General features: G+C 47.4%; 1 protein-coding gene across 1 annotated transcript in view; it reads left to right on the forward strand.

Annotated features, from left to right (window-relative positions):
- The window catches only part of LOC115144693 (unconventional myosin-IXAa-like), a 259,989-nt gene that overhangs the window by 199,905 nt on the left and 35,615 nt on the right, over nucleotides 1-24,469 (forward strand). Inside the window, 8 exon segments of the mRNA XM_065002966.1 lie at nucleotides 3,180-3,937; nucleotides 7,823-9,352; nucleotides 9,756-9,834; nucleotides 11,258-11,358; nucleotides 12,092-12,198; nucleotides 12,667-12,881; nucleotides 20,382-20,498; nucleotides 22,583-22,771. Coding sequence (XP_064859038.1) covers nucleotides 3,180-3,937; nucleotides 7,823-9,352; nucleotides 9,756-9,834; nucleotides 11,258-11,358; nucleotides 12,092-12,198; nucleotides 12,667-12,881; nucleotides 20,382-20,498; nucleotides 22,583-22,771 — 3,096 coding nt within the window.

Here is a 24,469-nt window from a genome sequence, read left to right on the forward strand (position 1 = left end):
TGGCAACAGTTTCATCCCTTTCCTGTTTCAGAGTGACAATTTACATAATCTATTATCTAACTGACTGACCAGTAGGGGAAGGCCCTTTCCTGTTTCAGAGTGACAATTTACATAATCTATTATCTAACTGACTGACCAGTAGGGGAAGGCCCTTTCCTGTTTCAGAGTGACAATTTACATAATCTATTATCTAACTGACTGACCAGTAGGGGAAGGCCCTTTCCTGTTTCAGAGTGACAATTTACATAATCTATTATCTAACTGACTGACCAGTAGGGGAAGGCCCTTTCCTGTTTCAGAGTGACAATTTACATAATCTATTATCTGACTGACTGACCAGTAGGGGAAGGCCCTTTCCTGTTTCAGAGTGACAATTTACATAATCTATTATCTGACTGACTGACCAGTAGGGTTCGAAGACCAGTGTAGTGACGCAGGGTAGTAGCCAGTAGTGACTGGCTACCTCACGCTCCACATGAGAAAGAGGGGAAAATTGCTTTCCTGGAGGCCATATAGTTTCTGGAAGGGATACTTGGGTCCCAGTATAGAGAAGTCAGTCTGCTGTCCAAATCATCGTCGGACTGAACAACAAACATACCAAATCAGCTCAGAACCTAGTGACAGACATGCTAAAACTCTAATCATGTTTAGTCGAATAATTGTCAATAAAATGATTACGCACACCTGTCAACTGGCAATAGCTGTTTGAAAAGTTTATCATATTAGGTTACTATTGTTTAAAGACAACCATTTCATTGTAGAAGTGAACCAAAACAGAGAATTTAAATCTCACAAAGTGATTTTTTTGTAACTTTGTTTTAAACTCACGGCATATACAGTTGAAGTCGGAAGTTTACACTCCACAAATGTATTGTTAACAAACTATAGTTTTAGCAAATCGGTTAGGACATCTACTTTGTGCATGACAAGTCATTTTTCCAACAATTGTTTACAGACAGATAATTTCACTCATAATTCACTGTATCACAATTCCAGTGGGTTAGAAGTTTACATGCACTAAGCTGACTGTGCCTTTAAACAGTTTGGAAAATTCCAGAAAATGATGTAATGGCTTTAGAAGCTTCTGATAGGCTAATTGACATCATTTGAGTCAATTGGACGTGTACCTGTGGATGTATTTTAAGGCCTACCTTCAAACTCAGTGCCTCTTTGCTCATCATCATCACCTGCCGGGCGGCAGGGTAGCCTAGTGGTTAGAGCATTGGACTAGTAACCGAAAGGTTGCAAGTTCAAATCCCCGAGCTGACAAGGTACAAAATCTGTCGTTCTGCCCCTGAACAGGCAGTTAACCCACTGTTCCTAGGCCGTCATTGAAAATAAGAATTTGTTCTTAACTGACTTGCCTAGTAAAATAAAGGTTACATTTTTTTTTAATCATGGGAAAATCGAAAGAAATCAGCCTCAGGAAATAAAATTGGAGACATCCACAAGTTTGGTTCATACTTCATACAATTTCCACACACCTGAAGGTACCACGTTCATCTGTACAAACAATAGTACGCAAGTATAAACACCATGGGACCACGCAGCCGCCATACTGCTCAGGAAGGAGATGCGTTCTGTCTCCTAGAGATGAACCTACTTTGGTGCAAAAAGTGCAAATCAGTCCCAGAACAACAGCAAAGGACCTTGTGAAGATGCTGGAGGAAACAGGTAGAAAAGTATCTATATCCACAGTAAAATGAGTCCTATATCAACATAACCTGAAAGGCCGCTCAGCAAGGAAGAGGCCACTACTCCAAAACCGCCATAAAAAAGCCAAACTACGTTTTGCAACTGCACATGGGGACAAAGATGGTACTTTTTGGAGAAATGTCCTCTGGTCTGATGAAACAAAAATAGAACTGTTTGGCCATAATGACCATCGTTATGTTTGGAGGAAAAAGTGGGAGGCTTGAAGCCGAAGAACACCATCCCAACTGTGAAGCACGGAGGTGGCAGCATCATCTTGTGGGGGTGCTTTGCTGCAGGAAGGACTGGTGCACTTCACAAAATAGATGGCATCATGAGGCAGGAAAATTATGTGGATATATTGAAGCAACATCTCAAGACATCAGTCAGGAAATTAAAGCTTGGTCGCAAATGGGTCTTCCAAATGGACAATGACCCCAAGCATACTTCAATGTTGTGGCAAAATGGCATAAGGACAGCAAAGTCAAGATATTGGCCATCACAAAGCCCTGACCTCAATCCTATAGAAAACTTGTGGGCAGAACTGATAAAGCATGTGTGAGCAAGGAGGCCTACAAACCTGACTCAGTTACACCAGCTCTGTCAGGAGGAATGGGCCACAATTCACCCAACGTATTGTGGGAAGCTTGTGGAAGGCTACCCGACACGTTTGACCCAAGTTAAACAATTTAAAAGCAATGCTACCAAATACTAATTGAGTGTATGTAAACTTCTGACCCACTGGGAATGTGATGAAAGAGTTCAAACCTGAAATAAATCATTCTCTCTACTATTATTCTGACATTTCACCTTCTTAAAATAAAGTGGTGATCCTAAGACAGGGAATTTTTACTAGGATTAAATGTCAGGAATTGTGAAAACTGAGTTTCAAATGTATTTGGCTAAGGTGTAGGTGAACTTCCGACTTCACCTGTAAATAATACTGCTAATTTAGAAATGTTATTCTCAGGGGCCATTAAATAGATGTTTGTTCTGTAGCTGTGTTCATTTGTTTCAGTCTCCACAAAGAAACTGTGGGTTGAGTTTATGACTGCAGAGGGAAGTAGTCAATTTATTCAAGTGAGTTGTTCACAGAGAGTTTATTTTAGCCAGTCAAACATTCAGGCACTGTGTTTTGTCAAATATCTGACGGGATATCCATATCAACCTGTCATCGTATAGGGAATAACAACTTCTATATCTTATTAAACATATCTCAGTAGATGTTTACCTACTGCAGGTCTTTCTGGGATATATTCAGTTCACATGCAAATTGCGCCTTAAAGGGTCAGTTTTGTAAAATAAGCTTTTTCTTTCCTTGAAAGGATTCTCGACACTACTCCAGAACTCTAAAACCACTAACATGCAATTCATTTCAATTTATACTTCAAAGATAACACCCCAGTCAATAAACATTCTCAGTTTTTGCCACAAATATGACTTCACACTTTGTTAATTCATATTTCTCAATTCTCTCCTCTCCAAAGCGATGGTGGAGGGGCTGCCTGCTCAGACAGTCGGAGGCTGCAGTGGACCTAGCCGTCCAGGAGGAGGCAGCAGAGAACCCAGCCATCCAGGAGGAGGCTGCAGAGAACCCAGCCGTCCAGGAGGAGGCTGCAGAGGACCCAGCCATCCAGGAGGAGGCTGCAGAGGACCCAGCCATCCAGGAGGAGGCTGCAGAGGACCCAGCCGTCCAGGAGGAGGCAGCAGAGAACCCAGCCATCCAGGAGGAGGCAGCAGAGGACCCAGCCGTCCAGGAGGAGGCTGCAGAGGACCCAGCCATCCAGGAGGAGGCAGCAGAGGACCCAGCCGTCCAGGAGGAGGCAGCAGAGGACCCAGCCGTCCAGGAGGAGGCAGCAGAGGACCCAGCCGTCCAGGAGGAGGCAGCAGTAGACCCAGCCATCCAGGAGGAGGCAGCAGAGGACCCAGCTGTCCAGGAGGAGGCAGCAGTGGACCCAGCCGTCCAGGAGGAGGCAGCAGAGGACCCAGCCGTCCAGGAGGAGGCAGCAGTGTGCCTGCAGGCGTCGTGGAGGGGCTACAGGCAGTACAGGCAGTTCCTGCAGTGGCGGGACTCTGCCCTGATAATACAGAGGTGCTGGAGAAACTGCATCCAGCACAGGGCTCTGGCGGCCATTACGGTGCAGACAGCCTGGCGCGTCTACAGAGAGAGAGCCCACCACCGTAGCACACGTGGTGCAGTTATGCTGCTACAGGCAGCCTGCAGGGGCTACATGGCACGCCTGAGGTAACTAGGAGTGATAAACATTTCTATTTTATGATATAAACCGAGTATACCAAACATCAAGAACACCTTCCTAATATTGAGTTGCACCCCCTCCATCTTTTGCCCTCAGAACAGCCTCAATTTGTCGGAGCATGGACTCTACAAGGTGTTAAAAGCGTTCCACAGGGATGCTGGCCCATGTTGACTCCAATGCTTCCCACAGTTGTGTCAAGTTGGTTGGATGTCCTTTGGGTTGTGGACCATTCTTAATACACACAGGGAACGGTTGAGCGTGAAAAACCCAGCAGCGATGCAGTTCTTGACTCAAACCGGTGTTCCTGGCACATACTACCATACCCCATTCAAAGTCACTTAAATATTTTGTCTTGCCCATTCACCCTCTGAATACACAATCCATGTCTCAGTTTTCTCATGGCTTAAAAATCCTTCTGTATCCTGTCTCCTCCCCTTCATCTAAACTGATTGAAGTGGATTTAACAAGTGACATCAATAAGGGATCATAGCTTTCACCTGGATTCACCTGGTCAGTCTGTCATGGAACAATGTTTTTCTTCATGTTTTGTATACTCGGTGTACATAAAGATGGACAATATGGATTTATATTCTAAATATGATCAAACATAGTGTAACGGGTTTGACATGAGGTTATTGTTTGTTAGGGGTACCAGGTAGGTCGTGCTTATCAGCGAAAATTTTGATTTCTCCTTTTTTGTTTGTGAGGGAATGTGACCATCTGGTCCGTCAAGTCTACACCAATACAAAGGACTCATGTAAAAGTCAGGATGGAAATATACTTTTGCAGAAACCCTTAAAACATTGGAAATAACTTCAAAGCAACTATATTCTTTTGCTGTGGTTATAATTCAATTTTTTTTATATATTTTTTTATTTAAATAAAAAATGTAAAAATGATCTCCCACATAATAACATCACAGCAAAATGATCTCTGGTTCCTCAAGAAAGTCCCGTACCTCAGGCCTAAAAAGAGTCCTGCTCGGTAAAGGAGGTCATGGTGAACTCAAGTGACCTCAGTCACGCAGTCTTTGCCTCTTCACAAAGTGTAGCTTAAACCGGTCTCAATCATACAATCATACAATCAGAATCTCAACATCTTCTACCACACAACTATAAAAGGTTACCAGAACTCCCAGTAATCTTCACCAACCACTGAACACAACCCAACACGGTAAATCCCAGTCAGTCAATCCAATCCGTCAACAGATCTCCTGCAGAGAAAGGCCAGTTCCTGCAGTGGCGGTACTCTGCCCTGATAATACAGAGGCAGTGAAGAAACTGCAGCCAGCACAGGGCTCTGGCGGCCATTACGGTGCAGAACAGCACAGGGCTCTGGCGGCCATTACGGTGCAGAACAGCACAGGGCTCTGGCGGCCATTACGGTGCAGAACAGCACAGGGCTCTGGCGGCCATTACGGTGCAGAACAGCACAGGGCTCTGGCGGCCATTACGGTGCAGAACAGCACAGGGCTCTGGCGGCCATTACGGTGCAGAACAGCACAGGGCTCTGGCGGCCATTACGGTGCAGAACAGCACAGGGCTCTGGCGGCCATTACGGTGCAGAACAGCACAGGGCTCTGGCGGCCATTACGGTGCAGAACAGCACAGGGCTCTGGCGGCCATTACGGTGCAGAACAGCACAGGGCTCTGGCGGCCATTACGGTGCAGAACAGCACAGGGCTCCGGCGGCCATTACGGTGTAGAACAGCACAGGACTCTGACGGCCATTACGGTGCAGAACAGCACAGGGCTCCGACGGCCATTACGGTGCAGAACAGCACAGGGCTCTGGCGGCCATTACGGTGCAGAACAGCACAGGGCTCTGACGACCATTACGGTGCAGAACAGCACAGGGCTCCGGCGGCCATTACGGTGTAGAACAGCACAGGGCTCTGGCGGCCATTACGGTGCAGAACAGCACAGGGCTCTAGCGGCCATTACGGTGCAGAACAGCACAGGACTCTGGCGGCCATTACGGTGCAGAACAGCACAGGGCTCTAGCGGCCATTACGGTGCAGAACAGCAAAGACCAACTGAGATGTTTAGTCCCAAAGGAAGAAGTGAGAGGATTTGATCCAGGTTAATCTGGAGACACAACTACAAAGAACACATTATAAATACAACAAAACATACAGAGTAAAGAAGAATACTTCCTCGTTTACCCAACTGTCACCCCCTTTTGCTCAACATTTACATTACATTTAAGTCATTTAGCAGACGCTCTTATCCAGAGCGACTTACAAATTGGTGCATTCACCTTATGACCTCCAGTGGAACAGTAGTGCATCTAAATCTTTTCAGGGGGAGGGGGGGTGAGAGGGATTACTTTATCCTATCCTAGGTATTCCTTAAAGAGGTGGGGTTTCAGGTGTCTCCGGAAGGTGGTGATTGACTCCGCTGTCCTGGCGTCGTGAGGGAGTTTGTTCCACCATTGGGGGGCCAGAGCAGCGAACAGTTTTGACTGGGCTGAGCGGGAACTGTACTTCCTCAGTGGTAGGGAGGCGAGCAGGCCAGAGGTGGATGAACGCAGTGCCCTTGTTTGGGTGTAGGGCCTGATCAGAGCCTGGAGGTACTGAGGTGCCGTTCCCCTCACAGCTCCGTAGGCAAGCACCATGGTCTTGTAGCGGATGCGAGCTTCAACTGGAAGCCAGTGGAGGGAGCGGAGGAGCGGGGTGACGTGAGAGAACTTGGGAAGGTTGAACACCAGACGGGCTGCGGCGTTCTGGATGAGTTGTAGGGTTTAATGGCACAGGCAGGGAGCCCAGCCAACAGCGAGTTGCAGTAATCCAGACGGGAGATGACAAGTGCCTGGATTAGGACCTGCGCCGCTTCCTGTGTGAGGCAGGGTCGTACTCTGCGGATGTTGTAGAGCATGAACCTACAGGAACGGGCCACCGCCTTGATGTTAGTTGAGAACGACAGGGTGTTGTCCAGGATCACGCCAAGGTTCTTAGCGCTCTGGGAGGAGGACACAATGGAGTTGTCAACCGTGATGGCGAGATCATGGAACGGGCAGTCCTTCCCCGGGAGGAAGAGCAGCTCCGTCTTGCCGAGGTTCAGCTTGAGGTGGTGATCCGTCATCCACACGGATATGTCTGCCAGACATGCAGAGATGCGATTCGCCACCTGGTCATCAGAAGGGGGAAAGGAGAAGATTAATTGTGTGTCGTCTGCATAGCAATGATAGGAGAGACCATGTGAGGTTATGACAGAGCCAAGTGACTTGGTGTATAGCGAGAATAGGAGAGGGCCTAGAACAGAGCCCTGGGGGACACCAGTGGTGAGAGCACGTGGTGTGGAGACGGATTCTCGCCACGCCACCTGGTAGGAGCGACCTGTCAGGTAGGACGCAATCCAAGCGTGGGCCGCGCCGGAGATGCCCAACTCGGAGAGGGTGGAGAGGAGGATCTGATGGTTCACAGTATCGAAGGCAGCCGATAGGTCTAGAAGGATGAGAGCAGAGGAGAGAGAGTTAGCTTTAGCAGTGCGGAGCGCCTCCGTGATAGGCGCTCCGCACATGAGGCGCCTCCGTGATCAGTTACCAGCTCAACTGATGCTATCTATTTAATGGGGAATTAAAGGGCAGGCGCCTCATGTGCAGGAGAAGCACAGACTGTTCAGACAAATTCAGGGCCGTCACAATAGCTCTAAAAACACCTGATTCATGTAGTTATAATTGGTTAAAGAAAAACACATTAAGTGTATTTTAGTGCTGGGCTGGAACAAGAGCTTGCGTACCCTATTGTTCCCAGGTTCAAATGATTAGCCTTTCCATACACTGATGAAGAACACATTGGAGAAGAGTAGGAATGGAAGGTAGATTTGCTTTAAGCTGTGTTTGCTTACAGTTTGACTCCCTGTTTCCTATAGGTTCACAGAACTAAAAGAGCAGAGTCAGCAGGAAAAGCAGTTGCTCAATGGACAAAGTAGCCCCACCACAGAAGAAGAGAAGGCAGATAGGACCATGGGCCTGGATACGGACATCTCGGAGGACCATGTCGTCGAGATCACCCACCATCATGGCATCCAAGATGTCTCCACGGTCTGGCCTACTGAAGACTCTAATGAATCTAGGTGGAAGTGTTTGTTGGAAGAGGAAGAGGATAGAGAGAGCGAGAGAAGACCGTGTATAGACGAGTCCAGCAGACAGAGTATAGAGCCCAGCAGCCACAAGACACGGGCCAAGAGACAGAATCGGCGTATGAGGGAGCTGGAGCAGACCCAGTTCAGCCTGGAGCTACTCAAGGTGCGGACCCACAGAACGGGAGGGACTCTGCCAGAAGAGGAGACCCATGTACCCCCGTGTCCGGACAGCATCTCCTGTCCCCTGGACGACCACCAACACCACCGGCCCTCCTCCCCTGATAGCCACGGGAGCACCTCCATAGACGTGGAGGTGGAGGCGGGAAGTTACCCCGGTTACCATGTTAACCAGTCAGCACCGCTCCGGACTTCTTCCCAAGAGGATTCGGTCAGACCAGGGCCTCCCATTCACACCCCCACAGAGTCCCAGTCCCATGAGCACCCAGAGGTGGTAAAACAGAATGATCTGAGCCCCGGGACAGAGGAGCTATCGCCCATGCTACTGCCCCCTATCAAGGAGGTGGTAAAACAGAATGATCTGAGCCCCAGGACAGAGGAGCTACTGCCCCCTATCAAGGAGGTGGTAAAACAGAATGATCTGAGCCCCAGGACAGAGGAGCTACTGCCCCCTATCAAGGAGGTGGTAAAACAGAATGATCTGAGCCCCAGGACAGAGGAGCTACTGCCCCCTATCAAGGAGGTGGTGACGGAGGCTACACAATCCACCGTCTACATCCCCCCTGAGGACCACAGCAGTGAGCCCAAGCCTAAGCAACAGAGCCCCAACAAGCGTGTGAAGGAGAGGAGAGAGTCCTCCTCTCGAGGGCCCGTGGTGGTTGTCATCAGTATGCAGAAGGAGACCCTGCTGGACGAAGGGGAACTGCGGGCGGCAAAAGCCCAGGAGAGTGCACTCCAGATGGGTGTAACCCCTGCAACATTCTCCCCTACACCCATCGCTGGCCTGGAAGTATCAGAGAAGGCCCAGCCGCCTAGGACTGTTACCAAACCTCCGAGAGACTTAGCTGGGGTCGACATGTCTAGCTTGGTGCCCTCCTCCAACTCTAGCCATGGCCTTTGTCCTTCCGAGGTAGATATCCAGATATCCCCCGCTGGTGAAGTCCCTCCCAGCCAGCAGGAGAGGAAGGTGGGCAGGCCAGCGCAGGACAACTGGGTCTCCACCGACAGGATCCTGGAGAGCAGGGAAGCAGCCTTGGCATCACAGAAGAAGACTCCGACCAAGACCATCATTGTCAATATGACTGAGAAGCCGCCCTCCAACGTCACGTTCTCACCCCGACGCAAGCTACCCTTCTCCAAGTGAGTGTTGTGTTGCTGTAACGTTGCTTTGATGTTGCTGTAACGTTGCTTTGATGTTGCTTTAACGTTGCTTTGATGTTGCTGTAACATTGCTTTGATGTTGCTGTAACTTTCCTTTGATGTTGCTGCTCATTCAAAGCTTTGTTGTTCATTTGTTCTCTCAACACAAAGCTTTATTTATTTTTCACTGACAGACAATGTGGACAAATTGACACTTTAATTTCACTTTAAATGACCACTAAGTTGTTGTTTTTCTTCTAAATGGTCATGAAAATATTTCCTAATTCTGTTATTTTTCATTGTCTTGTACAGCAACAACATTGTAAAACACAGGAAAGATATATTCAAATATATTTGAATATGCAACGACAAATAGATGTAACATCTTGTGACTGTATTGTAGGTCTGATAAGGACCTGGTGAACAAGGAGTGGTCGTTGGCCTCTGTCTCTAGAGCCACCACTGGACAGACTGCCAGAGAGGTGGGTTAACACAGTACACTACCCAGAGGAAACACACACACACACACACACACACACACACACACACACACACACACACACACACACACACACACACAGTGCATGTAAGTGTGTGCTTGTATAAGTTAAATGTGTTATTCATTTGTGTCATTCAAACTGTCAGTGTGTCTCTAAGTGATGTCTACTTACACTGTACAGTGCCTTCAGAAAGTATAGTTAGTCTCAAAAACACTGCGGTCGAACCTCTTCTAGGAATAGTTAGTCTCAAAAACACTGCAGTCGAACCTCTTCTAGGAATAGTTAGTCTCAAAAACACTGCAGTCGAACCTCTTCTAGGAATAGTTAGTCTCAAAAACACTGCAGTCGAACCTCTTCTAGGAATAGTTAGTCTCAAAAACACTGCAGTCGAACCTCTTCTAGGAATAGTTAGTCTCAAAAACACTGCAGTCGAACCTCTTCTAGGAATAGTTAGTCTCAAAAACACTGCAGTCAAACTTCTTCTAGAAATAGTTAGTCTCAAAAAGACAGCGACTGAAAGTGGAGAGAATAATCACCCGTCGTACACACAGTACCCCTGACCAAAATGGCTGCTTCGAGTTTTATGTAACGGCCTTTATGTGGAACGACGTCCAGAGCTGAAATGAGATGTTCTGGTCCCTCTTTGGTCACTTCAGAGTCATAATCTCTATGTTGATAAAAAATGTGTCTGTTTTTCTCTTCATGTGTTTTGTATGTGTTTGATGTATTTCTGCTCATCTGTAAAATAGAACCTAGCATCAGTATGACTTCCTGTCAAAATACAGGTTCAATAAAATAAAATAAATTAAAATATCGGGAAGAGGGAAAAATGCCATGTCACTCTCCTCTAAACCTGATCTCAGAACTGTTTGGGCTGTCTCGCTAACTCTAATGGTCATCACAAACAGATCTGGGATCAGGTTAGTGCAACTAGTCATAGCCAGGAGAGCGGTCAGTGATGCATGCTGGAACTTTTAACCCATTGACACACCATTCTATTTCCCCTTCCACTTCTTTCTGAGAGCATGAGCTCTCTCTCTCTCACCCACTCGTATCTCTTCTAGTTTAGTCGTTTTCTCAGAAAATATGTTGTACTATCTATGTCTGTACGTCTACTGTATGTCTCAATATGTAAATATGTCCGTTTGTTTGTAGACTGTTAGTTGTTGTTCTGTGCAGACGGAACGAGTGATGCGATAGGAACATGGGTGTATTGACATTAAAGTCTGATATTGCAAAAAATATATATTCTGTCTCAAATGGGTCACCTCTCTCACCATCTTTTCCCGTTTCAGGATAAAACCATGGAAAAATAGCCCGAGCCTTTGATGCCAACTCGTTGAACATTGAAAATGCTGCGCTGTCATATGTTGGGTAATAAAATACTTCCCTTCCATTCTCCTAGGCTGCTCACAAGGAAGTGCAGAAGAGCATCCATAAGACCATGTCTTCAGGAGACCTGGGAAAGGTAGCATCGCTTAGGAAGACATCCAGTCAGGATGGAAGGTAGCTTCTCCCTCCCTCCCTCCCTCCCTCCCTCCCTCCCTGCCTGCCTGCCTGCCTGCCTGCCTGCCTGCCTGCCTGCCTGCCTGCCTGCCTCCCTCCCTCCCTCCCTCCCTCCCTCCCTCCCTGCCTGCCTGCCTGCCTGCCTGCCTCCCTCCCTCCCTCCCTCCCTCCCTCCCTCCCTGCCTGCCTCCCTGCCTCCCTCCCTGCCTCCCCCTCCCTCCCTTCTCCCTCCCTCCCTCCCTGCCTCCCTCCCTTCTCCCTCCCTCCCTCCCTGCCTCCCTCCCTCCCTCCCTCCCTCTGTCCCTCTATAGCCCATACGGGGTGGCAGGTAGCCTCGAGGTTAGAGCGTTGGATTAGTAAGGTTGCTCGATCGATTCCCTGAGCTGACAAGGTAAATATCTGTCGTTCTGTCCCTGAACGGCCGGTAGGCCGTCATTGTAAATAAGAATTTGTTCTTAACTGAATTGCCTAGTTAAATTAAGGTTAAATAAATAATATATGAGCCAGACACAATCATTCTGCAGACGCACAAAGAAGATTGTATTGTGTACCTTTTTTTGATATATATATATTTTTTTTTAGATCGGGCCGAGCAGTTTCACCAGGACTGTTCTGGCTCAGAGTTGTCCCAGTATATTATTGTCCTTTCCAGCACTGTTTCAGCAACTAGTGTGACATGGGTACTAGTCTGTTTATACAGGAGTCTTCTGAGCTGTGTGACTGTGTGTTGCAGCAGAGTACGAGGGAAGATACGGTTCTGGGGCAAGACCAAGCATGCAGAGAAGAAGCTGTCTAGAGACAAGCAGCAGTCCACACAGAGAGATGGCACTGACAAGATAGGTAAGACACTTTGTCCTGCTTTATCCAGAGGGGTTGGGAATGAGGACAGTAAAGTTCTGTTGTATTTCATAACACTGGACATGTGATATTAGGTTACACTGCGGATTTCTCATCTCAACAATAAGACACAGAACAAATTATGAACTAGGGTTGAATGCTGATTGGTTGACAGCTATGGAATATCAGACCGTATACCACAGATGTGACAACATGTGTTTTTACTGCTCTAACTACCTTGGTAACCAGTTTTATAATAGCAATAAGGCACCTCGGGGGGTTTGTGTTATATTGCCAATATACTACGGCTAAGGGCTGTATTCAGTCACTCCGCGTTGCGTCGTGCCTAAGAACAGCCCTTGGCCGTGGTATATTGGTCATATACCTCACCCCCTCGGGCCTTATTGCTTAAATAGAAACAATTGTCTTCACAACATCCCTACTATATCTTTATGACCGTGGCGGGTTCAGACGGAACAACGTCTCCCCCCCACAGTCCCAACCTGATGGGGACCAGGGGACGGGAGACCAAGGAGAACAAGGAGCCCTCTCCCAAAGTGAGGCGGAGGCGCAGCGTCAAGATCAGCAGCGTGGTCCTAGAGCCCGCCCAGTGGGGGAACGACGCGCTGCACATCCTCACCAGCACCCACGACTACAGGAGCATGAACGACTTCCTCATGAAGAAGGTAGGTACAGGCAGGCAGAGGGAGACAGAGAGACAGACAGACTGGTAGACAGACAGGCAGGCAGAGGGAGACAGAGAGACAGACAGACTGGTAGACAGACAGGCAGGCAGAGAGAGACAGACAGACTGGTAGACAGACAGGCAGGCAGAGGGAGACAGAGAGACAGACAGACTGGTAGACAGACAGGCAGGCAGAGGGAGACAGAGAGACAGACAGACTGGTAGACAGACAGGCAGGCAGAGGGAGACAGAGAGACAGACAGACTGGTAGACAGACAGGCAGGCAGAGGGAGACAGAGAGACAGACAGACTGGTAGACAGACAGGCAGGCAGAGGGAGACAGAGAGACAGACAGACTGGTAGACAGACAGGCAGGCAGAGGGAGACAGAGAGACAGACAGACTGGTAGACAGACAGGCAGGCAGAGGGAGACAGAGAGACAGACAGACTGGTAGACAGACAGGCAGGCAGAGGGAGACAGAGAGACAGACAGACTGGTAGACAGACAGGCAGGCAGAGGGAGACAGAAAGACAGACAGACTGGTAGACAGACAGGCAGGCAGAGGGAAACAGAGAGACAGACAGGCAGGCAGAGGGAAACAGAGAGATAGACAGGTAGAGGGAAACAGAGAGATAGACAGGTAGAGGGAAACAGAGAGACAGACAGGCAGGCAGAGGGAAACAGAGAGACAGACAGGTAGAGGGAAACAGAGAGACAGACAGGCAGTCAGAGGGAAACAGAGAGACAGACAGACTGGTAGACGGACAGACAGGCAGGTAGAGGGAAACAGAGACAGACAGACTGGTAGACAGACAGGCAGGCAGAGGGAAACAGAGAGACAGACAGACTGGTAGACAGACAGGCAGGCAGAGGGAAACAGAGGGAAACAGAGAGACAGACAGACTGGTAGACAGACAGGCAGGCAGAGGGAAACAGAGAGATAGACAGGTAGAGGGAAACAGAGAGACAGACAGGCAGGCAGAGGGAAACAGAGAGACAGACAGGTAGAGGGAAACAGAGAGACAGACAGGCAGTCAGAGGGAAACAGAGAGACAGACAGACTGGTAGACGGACAGACAGGCAGGTAGAGGGAAACAGAGACAGACAGACTGGTAGACAGACAGGCAGGCAGAGGGAAACAGAGAGACAGACAGACTGGTAGACAGACAGGCAGGCAGAGGGAAACAGAGGGAAACAGAGAGACAGACAGACTGGTAGACAGACAGGCAGGCAGAGGGAAACAGAGACAGGCAGGTAGAGGGAAACAGAGAGACAGACAGACTGGTAGACAGACAGACAGGCAGGCAGAGGGAAACAGAGACAGGCAGGTAGAGGGAAACAGAGAGACAGACAGACTGGTAGACAGACAGGCAGGTAGAGGGAAACAGAGAAGACAGACCGACAGGCAGGCAGAAGGAAACAGAGAGACAGACAGGCAGAGGGAAACAGCGACAGGCAGACTGGTAGACAGACAGGCAGGCAGAGGGAAAAAGAGGGAAACAAAGAGACAGAGAGACAAAAAGAAACACAGGCAGTCTGGCAGGCAGGCAGACAGGTGTACATATTCTTACAACACTTTCTTACAACACATATTCCTAATGAATATGGCACACACACAGACGTGTACACACACATTCACTCACATAGAATGGGGGATACCTGGTCAGTTTTACAACTGAATGCCTTCAACTGAAATGTGTCTTCCACATTTAACCCTCTGAATCAGAGGTGCTGGGGGCTGCCATAAATCAACATCCACGTCGTAGTACACTAGTGGTCACTAACACAGCAGTACTGTATTGTACTACACTAGTGGTCACTAACACAGCAGTACTGTATTGTAGTACACTAGTAGTCACTAACACAGCAGTACTGTATTGTAGTACACTAGTGGTCATTAACACAGCAGTACTGTATTGTAGTACACTAGTGGTCACTAACACAGCAGTACTGTATTGTAGTACACTAGTGGTCACTAACACAGCAGTACTGTATTGTACTACACCAGTGGTCACCAACACAGCAGTACTGTATTGTACTACACTAGTGGTCACTAACACAGCAGTACTGTATTGTAGTACACTAGTGGTCATTAACACAGCAGTACTGTATTGTAGTACACTAGTGGTCACTAACACAGCAGTACTGTATTGTACTACACTAGTGGTCACTAACACAGCAGTACTGTATTGTAGTACACCAGTGGTCACTAACACAGCAGTACTGTATTGTAGTACACTAGTGGTCACTAACACAGCAGTACTGTATTGTAGTACACTAGTGGTCATTAACACAGCAGTACTGTATTGTAGTACACTAGTGGTCACTAACACAGCAGTACTGTATTGTAGTACACTAGTGGTCATTAACACAGCAGTACTGTATTGTAGTACACTAGTGGTCATTAACACAGCAGTACTGTATTGTAGTACACTAGTGGTCACTAACACAGCAGTACTGTATTGTACTACACCAGTGGTCACTAACACAGCAGTACTGTATTGTACTACACTAGTGGTCACTAACACAGCAGTACTGTATTGTACTACATCAGTGGTGACCAACACAGCAGTACTGTATTGTACTACACTAGTGGTCACTAACACAGCAGTACTGTATTGTACTACACTAGTGGTCACTAACACAGCAGTACTGTATTGTACTACACTAGTGGTCATTAACACAGCAGTACTGTATTGTACTACACCAGTGGTCACTAACACAGCAGTACTGTATTGTACTACACCAGTGGACACTAACACAGCAGTACTGTATTGTACTGCACCAGTGGTCACCAACACAGCAGTACTGTATTGTAGTACACTAGTGGTCACTAACACAGCAGTACTGTATTGTACTACACTAGTGGTCACTAACACAGCAGTACTGTATTGTAGTACACAGTGGTCACCAACACAGCAGTACTGTATTGTACTACACCAGTGGTCATTAACACAGCAGTACTGTATTGTAGTACACCAGTGGTGACTAACACAGCAGTACTGTATTGTAGTACACAGTGGTCACCAACACAGCAGTACTGTATTGTACTACACCAGTGGTCATTAACACAGCAGTACTGTATTGTACTACACCAGTGGTGACTAACACAGCAGTACTGTATTGTAGTACACAGTGGTCACCAACACAGCAGTACGGTATCGTACTACACCAGTGGTCATTAACACAGCAGTACTGTATTGTACTACACCAGTGGTGACTAACACAGCAGTACTGTATTGTAGTACACTAGTGGTCATTAACACAGCAGTACTGTATTGTAGTACACAGTGGTCACCAACACAGCAGTACGGTATCGTACTACACCAGTGGTCATTAACACAGCAGTACTGTATTGTACTACACCAGTGGTCACTAACACAGCAGTACTGTATTGTAGTACACTAGTGGTCACTAACACAGCAGTACTGTATTGTACTACACCAGTGGTCACTAACACAGCAGTACTGTATTGTAGTACACTAGTGGTCACTAACACAGCAGTACTGTATTGTAGTACACTAGTGGTCACTAACACAGCAGTACTGTATTGTACTACACTAGTGGTCACTAACACAGCAGTACTGTATTGTACTACACTAGTGGTCACTAACACAGCAGTACTGTATTGTACTACACTAGTGGTCACTAACACAGCAGTACTGTATTGTAGTACACTAGTGGTCACTAACACAGCAGTACTGTATTGTAGTACACTAGTGGTCACTAACACAGCAGTACTGTATTGTAGTACACTAGTGGTCACTAACACAGCAGTACTGTATTGTAGTACACTAGTGGTCATTAACACAGCAGTACTGTATTGTAGTACACTAGTGGTCACTAACACAGCAGTACTGTATTGTACTACACCAGTGGTCACTAACACAGCAGTACTGTATTGTACTACACCAGTGGTCACTAACACAGCAGTACTGTATTGTAGTACACTAGTGGTCACTAACACAGCAGTACTGTATTGTACTACACCAGTGGTCACTAACACAGCAGTACTGTATTGTACTACACCAGTGGTCACTAACACAGCAGTACTGTATTGTAGTACACTAGTGGTCATTAACACAGCAGTACTGTATTGTAGTACACTAGTGGTCACTAACACAGCAGTACTGTATTGTACTACACTAGTGGTCACTAACACAGCAGTACTGTATTGTACTACACCAGTGGTCACTAACACAGCAGTACTGTATTGTAGTACACTAGTGGTCACTAACACAGCAGTACTGTATTGTACTACACTAGTGGTCACTAACACAGCAGTACTGTATTGTAGTACACTAGTGGTCACTAACACAGCAGTACTGTATTGTAGTAAACTAGTGGTCACTAACACAGCAGTACTGTATTGTAGTACACTAGTGGTCACTAACACAGCAGTACTGTATTGTACTACACCAGTGGTCACTAACACAGCAGTACTGTATTGTACTACACTAGTGGTCACCAACACAGCAGTACTGTATTGTACTACACTAGTGGTCACTAACACAGCAGTACTGTATTGTAGTAAACCAGTGGTCACCAACACAGCAGTACTGTATTGTACTACACTAGTGGTCACCAACACAGCAGTACTGTATTGTAGTAAACCAGTGGTGACCAATCAAGATCACTTTCTGATTCAAAATGGAGGCTGAGATCTACAGGTCAGAATTATTTTGAAACATGACTTAAATATGTAAGCCTGTTCAACATGAACCTATTAAAAACAGTTCTGTGATATTATAATAATAATCTATAGTTTTGTATTACTTGTGAGGCACAGCTGAGTGAAATAATTAGTGAAATACAGTGAAATAATTAGCTTTATTGAATTGGGCTGATGGTGCCTGCATCGGAGGGTCTGTCTCTCGCCGTCGGACGGTCCCTCTCCCCCCTCCTCCGACACTGAGGGGGGGACACTGTCTTCCAGCTGATGGCGAAATTCAATTCACACCACATTATTTCTGCCTCATGCACAAATTCATGTTGTTCCTTCTATGACCAGAGAAAGTGAAATATTCCTTTTTATATATAAAAATATTTGTTATAAAATAACAAAGCCTATCAACACACTTTGCTATTTATTCATTGAAGCTGCTGTGCCGTTTTCAGTGTGAGTGGAGAAGCGCATGTCGTACAAAGGGTTAAACATGAAGGGTTAATCATGAAGTCATAAAAACATCAGCTCTGTTGTATTCGCTGACAGTCTCTCTCTAGTCCTGGTTTTAGACGTTTTGAAATCTCACTGTATCGTTGAAGCTGCAGACACGGTGATCTGAGCCATCTGATTGGACAGTGGGAAGCTGCAGACACGGTGATCTGAGCCATCTGATTGGACAGTGGGAAGCTGCAGACACGGTGATCTGAGCCATCTGATTGGACAGTGGGAAGCTGCAGACACAGTGTTCTGAGCCATCTGATTGGACAGTGGGAAGCTGCAGACACGGTGATCTGAGCCATCTGATTGGACAGTGGGAAGCTGCAGACACGGTGATCTGAGCCATCTGATTGGACAGTGGGAAGCTGCAGACACGGTGATCTGAGGCATCTGATTGGACAGTGGGAAGCTGCAGACACGGTGATCTGAGGCATCTGATTGGACAGTGGGAAGCTGCAGACACGGTGATCTGAGCCATCTGATTGGACAGTGGGAAGCTGCAGACACGGTGATCTGAGCCATCTGATTGGACAGTGGGAAGCTGCAGACACGGTGATCTGAGCCATCTGATTGGACAGTGGGAAGCTGCAGACACGGGGATCTGAGCCATCTGATTGGACAGTGGGAAGCTGCAGACACGGTGATCTGAGCCATCTGATTGGACAGTGGGAAGCTGCAGACACGGTGATCTGAGGCATCTGATTGGACAGTGGGAAGCTGCAGACACGGTGATCTGAGCCATCTGATTGGACAGTGGTAGGCCTGTTGGTGCACCTGATTTGCTCTTCGGGCACTCCGAGTACGCGGAGTTTATACCGTCAGACACATGAAATTGTTCACAATGGGAACACTTCACAGGACAGCTGAAACAAGTGCACCTACTGCCATCAGCGCGACACAGAAAAAAGTAGGAATGCAAGGCTTTATCTTCGTTTTGTTTTTTCGATCGACCTGGAATGCCTTACAGATCGACCAGTCGATCGCCATCGACCGTTTGGTGACCACTGTGCTACACCGTATAACACAATAGTCACAACATATTTACACAGCAGCCACATACTGTGGAACCTGTATTTATTATGACCATATTACTACAGATCAGTGATCTGGACTCTGATATTACTATAGATCAGTGATCTGGACTCTGATATTACTACAGATCAGTGATCTGGACTCTGATATTATTACAGATCAGTGACCTGGACTCTGATATTACTATAGATCAGTGATCTGGACTCTGATATTACTACAGATCAGTGATCTGGACTCTGATATTACTACAGATCAGTGATCTGGACTCTGATATTATTACAGATCAGTGATCTGGACTCTGATATTATTACATATCAGTGATCTGGACTCTGATATTATTACAGATCAGTGATCTGGACTCTGATATTACTATAGATCAGTGATCTGGACTCTGATATTATTACAGATCAGTGATCTGGACTCTGATATTACTATAGATCAGTGATCTGGACTCTGATATTACTATAGATCAGTGATCTGGACTCTGATATTACTATAGATCAGTGATCTGGACTCTGATATTATTACAGATCAGTGATCTGGACTCTGATATTATTACAGATCAGTGATCTGGACTCTGATATTATTACAGATCAGTGATCTGGACTCTGATATTACTATAGATCAGTGATCTGGACTCTGATATTACTATAGATCAGTGATCTGGACTCTGATATTACTATAGATCAGTGATCTGGACTCTGATATTACTATAGATCAGTGATCTGGACTCTGATATTATTACAGATCAGTGATCTGGACTCTGATATTATTACAGATCAGTGATCTGGACTCTGATATTACTACAGATCAGTGATCTGGACTCTGATATTATTACAGATCAGTGATCTGGACTCTGATATTACTATAGATCAGTGATCTGGACTCTGATATTACTACAGATCAGTGATCTGGACTCTGATATTACTATAGATCAGTGATCTGGACTCTGATATTACTATAGATCAGTGATCTGGACTCTGATATTACTATAGATCAGTGATCTGGACTCTGATATTATTACAGATCAGTGATCTGGACTCTGATATTATTACAGATCAGTGATCTGGACTCTGATATTACTATAGATCAGTGATCTGGACTCTGATATTATTACATATCAGTGATCTGGACTCTGATATTACTATAGATCAGTGATCTGGACTCTGATATTATTACAGATCAGTGATCTGGACTCTGATATTATTACAGATCAGTGATCTGGACTCTGATATTACTACAGATCAGTGATCTGGACTCTGATATTATTACAGATCAGTGATCTGGACTCTGATTTTTTACAGATCAGTGATCTGGACTCGGAGGACTGTCAGAAGGACACCTTGGTGGACGTGGTCTTCAAGAAAGCTCTGAAGGAGTTCCGCCTCAACATCTTCAACTCCTACTCCACCGCCCTGGCTGTGAGTATCACTATGGACATGGCGTATTGTCGTTGTACATGGTTACGGTTCACACTAGGGGTTCTATTCCCACTTGGGTGCTGGGCACTCCAATGACAACCATCAGTGACCACACAAGGCTTTTTCCTCAGACAGTGGCTGAGCCCATTGTAGCACATAAATCAATGTCTGTAGTCTTGCCTCCTTTCTACTTCCATGTCCTTCCTCATCTCTGTCTTTCCATACTACTTTACATAGTAATACTGTACTCATTATCTCTGTCTTCCATACTACTTTACATAGTAATACTGTACTCATTATCTCTGTCTTCCATACTACTTTACATAGTAATACTGTACTCATTATCTCTGTCTTCCATACTACTTTACATAGTAATACTGTACTCATTATCTCTGTCTTCCATACTACTTTACATAGTAATACTGTACTCATTATCTCTGTCTTCCATACTACTTTACATAGTAATACTGTACTCATTATCTCTGTCTTCCATACTACTTTACATAGTAATACTGTACTCATTATCTCTGTCTTCCATACTACTTTACATAGTAATACTGTACTCCTTATCTCTGTCTTTACATACTACTTTACATAGTAATACTGTACTCATTATCTCTGTCTTTACATACTACTTTACATAGTAATACTGTAATCATTATCTCTGTCTTTACATACTACTTTACATAGTAATACTGTAATCAATTGCATTATAGCACTTTCTCACAATATCTCAAAATGCTTTAGATTATCATGTATGGGCTGGTCCTATCCACAAATACCTCTTCTTCCATATATCTCTTATCCTCCCCTCTCTCCTCCTTTTCCCCCTATCCCTCTCTCCTCCTTCTCCCTCTGTCCCTCTATCCTCCTCCTCCTCCCCTGTCCCTCTCTCCTCCTTTTCCCCCTATCCCTCTATCCTCCTCCTCCTCCCCTGTCCCTCTCTCCTTCTTCTCCCCTGTCCCTCTCTCCTCCTCCTCCCCTGTCCCTCTCTCCTCTTCCTCCCCTGTCCCTCTCTCTCCTCCTCCTCCCCTATCCCTCACTCCTCCTCCTCCCCTGTCCCTCTCTCCTCCTCCTCCCCTGTCCCTCTCTCTCCTCCTCCCCCTGTCCCTCTCTCCTCCTCCTCCCCTGTCCCTCTCTCCTCCTCCTCCCCTGTCCCTCTCTCCTCCTCCTTCCCTGTCCCTCTCTCCTCCTCCTCCCCCTGTCCCTCTCTCCTCCTCCTCCCCCTGTCCCTCTCTCCTCCTCCTCCCCCTGTCCCTCTCTCCTCCTCCTCCCCTGTCCCTCTCTCCTCCTCCTCCCCTGTCCCTCTCTCCTCCTCCTCCCCCTGTCCCTCTCTCCTCCTTCTCTCCCTATCCCTCTCTCTCCTTCTCTCCCTATCCCTCTCTCCTCCTTCTCTCCCTATCCCTCTCTCCTCCTTCTCTCCCTGTCCCTCTCTCCTCCTCCTCCCCTGTCCCTCTCTCCTCCTCCTCCCCTGTCCCTCTCTCCTCCTCCTCCCCTGTCCCTCTCTCTCCTCCTCCCCTGTCCCTCTCTCCTCCTCCTCCCCCTGTCCCTCTCTCCTCCTCCCTCCCCCTGTCCCTCTCTCCTCCTCCTCCCCCTGTCCCTCTCTCCTCCTCCTCCCCTGTCCCTCTCTCCTCCTCCTCCCCTGTCCCTCTCTCCTCCTCCTCCCCCTGTCCCTCTCTCCTCCTTCTCTCCCTATCCCTCTCTCCTCCTTCTCTCCCTATCCCTCTCTCCTCCTTCTCTCCCTGTCCCTCTCTCCTCCTTCTCTCCCTGTCCCTCTCTCCTCCTTCTCTCCCTGTCCCTCTCTCCTCCTTCTCTCCCTGTCCCTCTCTCCTCCTCCTCCCCATGTCCCTCTCTCCTCCTTCTCTCCCTGTCCCTCTCTCCTCCTCCTCCCCCTATCCCTCTCTCCTCCTTCTCTCCCTGTCCCTCTCTCCTCCTTCTCTCCCTGTCCCTCTCTCCTCCTCCTCCCCCTGTCCCTCTCTCCTCCTTCTCTCCCTATCCCTCTCTCCTCCTTCTCTCCCTATCCCTCTCTCCTCCTTCTCTCCCTGTCCCTCTCTCCTCCTTCTCCCCCTGTCCCTCTCCTCCAGATGGATGACGGTAAGAGTATCCGTTATAAGGACCTGTACGCCCTGTTTGAACACATCCTGGAGAAGAGCATGCGGCTGGAACAGAGGGACTGGAGCGAGTCGCCCGTCAAGGTCTGGGTCAACACCTTCAAGGTCTTCCTGGATGAGTTCATGACCGAGTACAAGCCCATGGACGGCACCATCATCAAGGTAGTGTGGGTTCTTATATGTGGAAGGGTGGAAGGGTTTGGGTGTGTGTGTGTGTGTAGGGGTGGAATGGTTTGGGCTGGGTGTGTGTGTGCGTGGAAAGGTTTGGGGTGTGTGGAAGGGTTTGGGCTGTCTGTAGGGGTGGAGGGGTTTGGGCTGTGTGTAGGGGTGGAGGGGTTTGGGCTGTGTGTAGGGGTGGAGGGGTTTGGGCTGTGTGTAGGGCTGTGTGTGTGTGTGTGTGTGTGTGTGTGTGTGTGTGTGTGTGTGTGTGTGTGTGTGTGTGTGTGTGTGTGTGTGTGTGGTTTATTTAGCTTGTACTTTTTTCAGAAATCCCTTAACAGTCGTATGGCATGTTGGACGTATGGGTGTGGTGAGTGGCTAGATGGATGGATAAATCTGTCTCCTGTTCTGTCACTGATCTGTCCGTCTGGCTCCTGTTCTGTCACTGATCTGTCCGTCTGGCTCCTGTTCTGTCACTGATCTGTCCGTCTGTCTCCTGTTCTGTCACTGATCTGTCCGTCTGTTTCCTGTTCTGTCACTGATCTGTCCGTCTGTTTCCTGTTCTCTCACTGATCTGTCCGTCTGTTTCCTGTTCTGTCACTGATCTGTCCGTCTGTTTCCTGTTCTCTCACTGATCTGTCCGTCTGTCTCCTGTTCTGTCACTGATCTGTCCGTCTGTTTCCTGTTCTCTCACTGATCTGTCCGTCTGTTTCCTGTTCTCTCACTGATCTGTCCGTCTGTTTCCTGTTCTGTCACTGATCTGTCCGTCTGTCTCCTGTTCTGTCACTGATCTGTCCGTCTGTTTCCTGTTCTGTCACTGATCTGTCCGTCTGTTTCCTGTTCTGTCACTGATCTGTCCGTCTGTCTCCTGTTCTGTCACTGATCTGTCCGTCTGTTTCCTGTTCTCTCACTGATCTGTCCGTCTGTTTCCTGTTCTGTCACTGATCTGTCCGTCTGTCTCCTGTTCTGTCACTGATCTGTCCGTCTGTCTCCTGTTCTCTCACTGATCTGTCCGTCTGTTTCCTGTTCTGTCACTGATCTGTCCGTCTGTTTCCTGTTCTGTCACTGATCTGTCCGTCTGTCTCCTGTTCTCTCACTGATCTGTCCGTCTGTTTCCTGTTCTGTCACTGATCTGTCCGTCTGTTTCCTGTTCTGTCACTGATCTGTCCGTCTGTCTCCTGTTCTCTCACTGATCTGTCCGTCTGTTTCCTGTTCTGTCACTGATCTGTCCGTCTGTTTCCTGTTCTGTCACTGATCTGTCCGTCTGTTTCCTGTTCTGTCACTGATCTGTCCGTCTGTCTCCTGTTCTCTCACTGATCTGTCCGTCTGTTTCCTGTTCTGTCACTGATCTGTCCGTCTGTTTCCTGTTCTGTCACTGATCTGTCCGTCTGTCTCCTGTTCTCTCACTGATCTGTCCGTCTGTTTCCTGTTCTGTCACTGATCTGTCCGTCTGTTTCCTGTTCTCTCACTGATCTGTCCGTCTGTCTCCTGTTCTGTCACTGATCTGTCCGTCTGTTTCCTGTTCTCTCACTGATCTGTCCGTCTGTTTCCTGTTCTCTCACTGATCTGTCCGTCTGTTTCCTGTTCTGTCACTGATCTGTCCGTCTGTTTCCTGTTCTCTCACTGATCTGTCCGTCTGTCTCCTGTTCTGTCACTGATCTGTCCGTCTGTCTCCTGTTCTGTCACTGATCTGTCCGTCTG

This window comes from Oncorhynchus nerka, linkage group LG17, assembly GCF_034236695.1.
Source record: "Oncorhynchus nerka isolate Pitt River linkage group LG17, Oner_Uvic_2.0, whole genome shotgun sequence".
NCBI lineage: Eukaryota > Metazoa > Chordata > Actinopteri > Salmoniformes > Salmonidae > Oncorhynchus > Oncorhynchus nerka.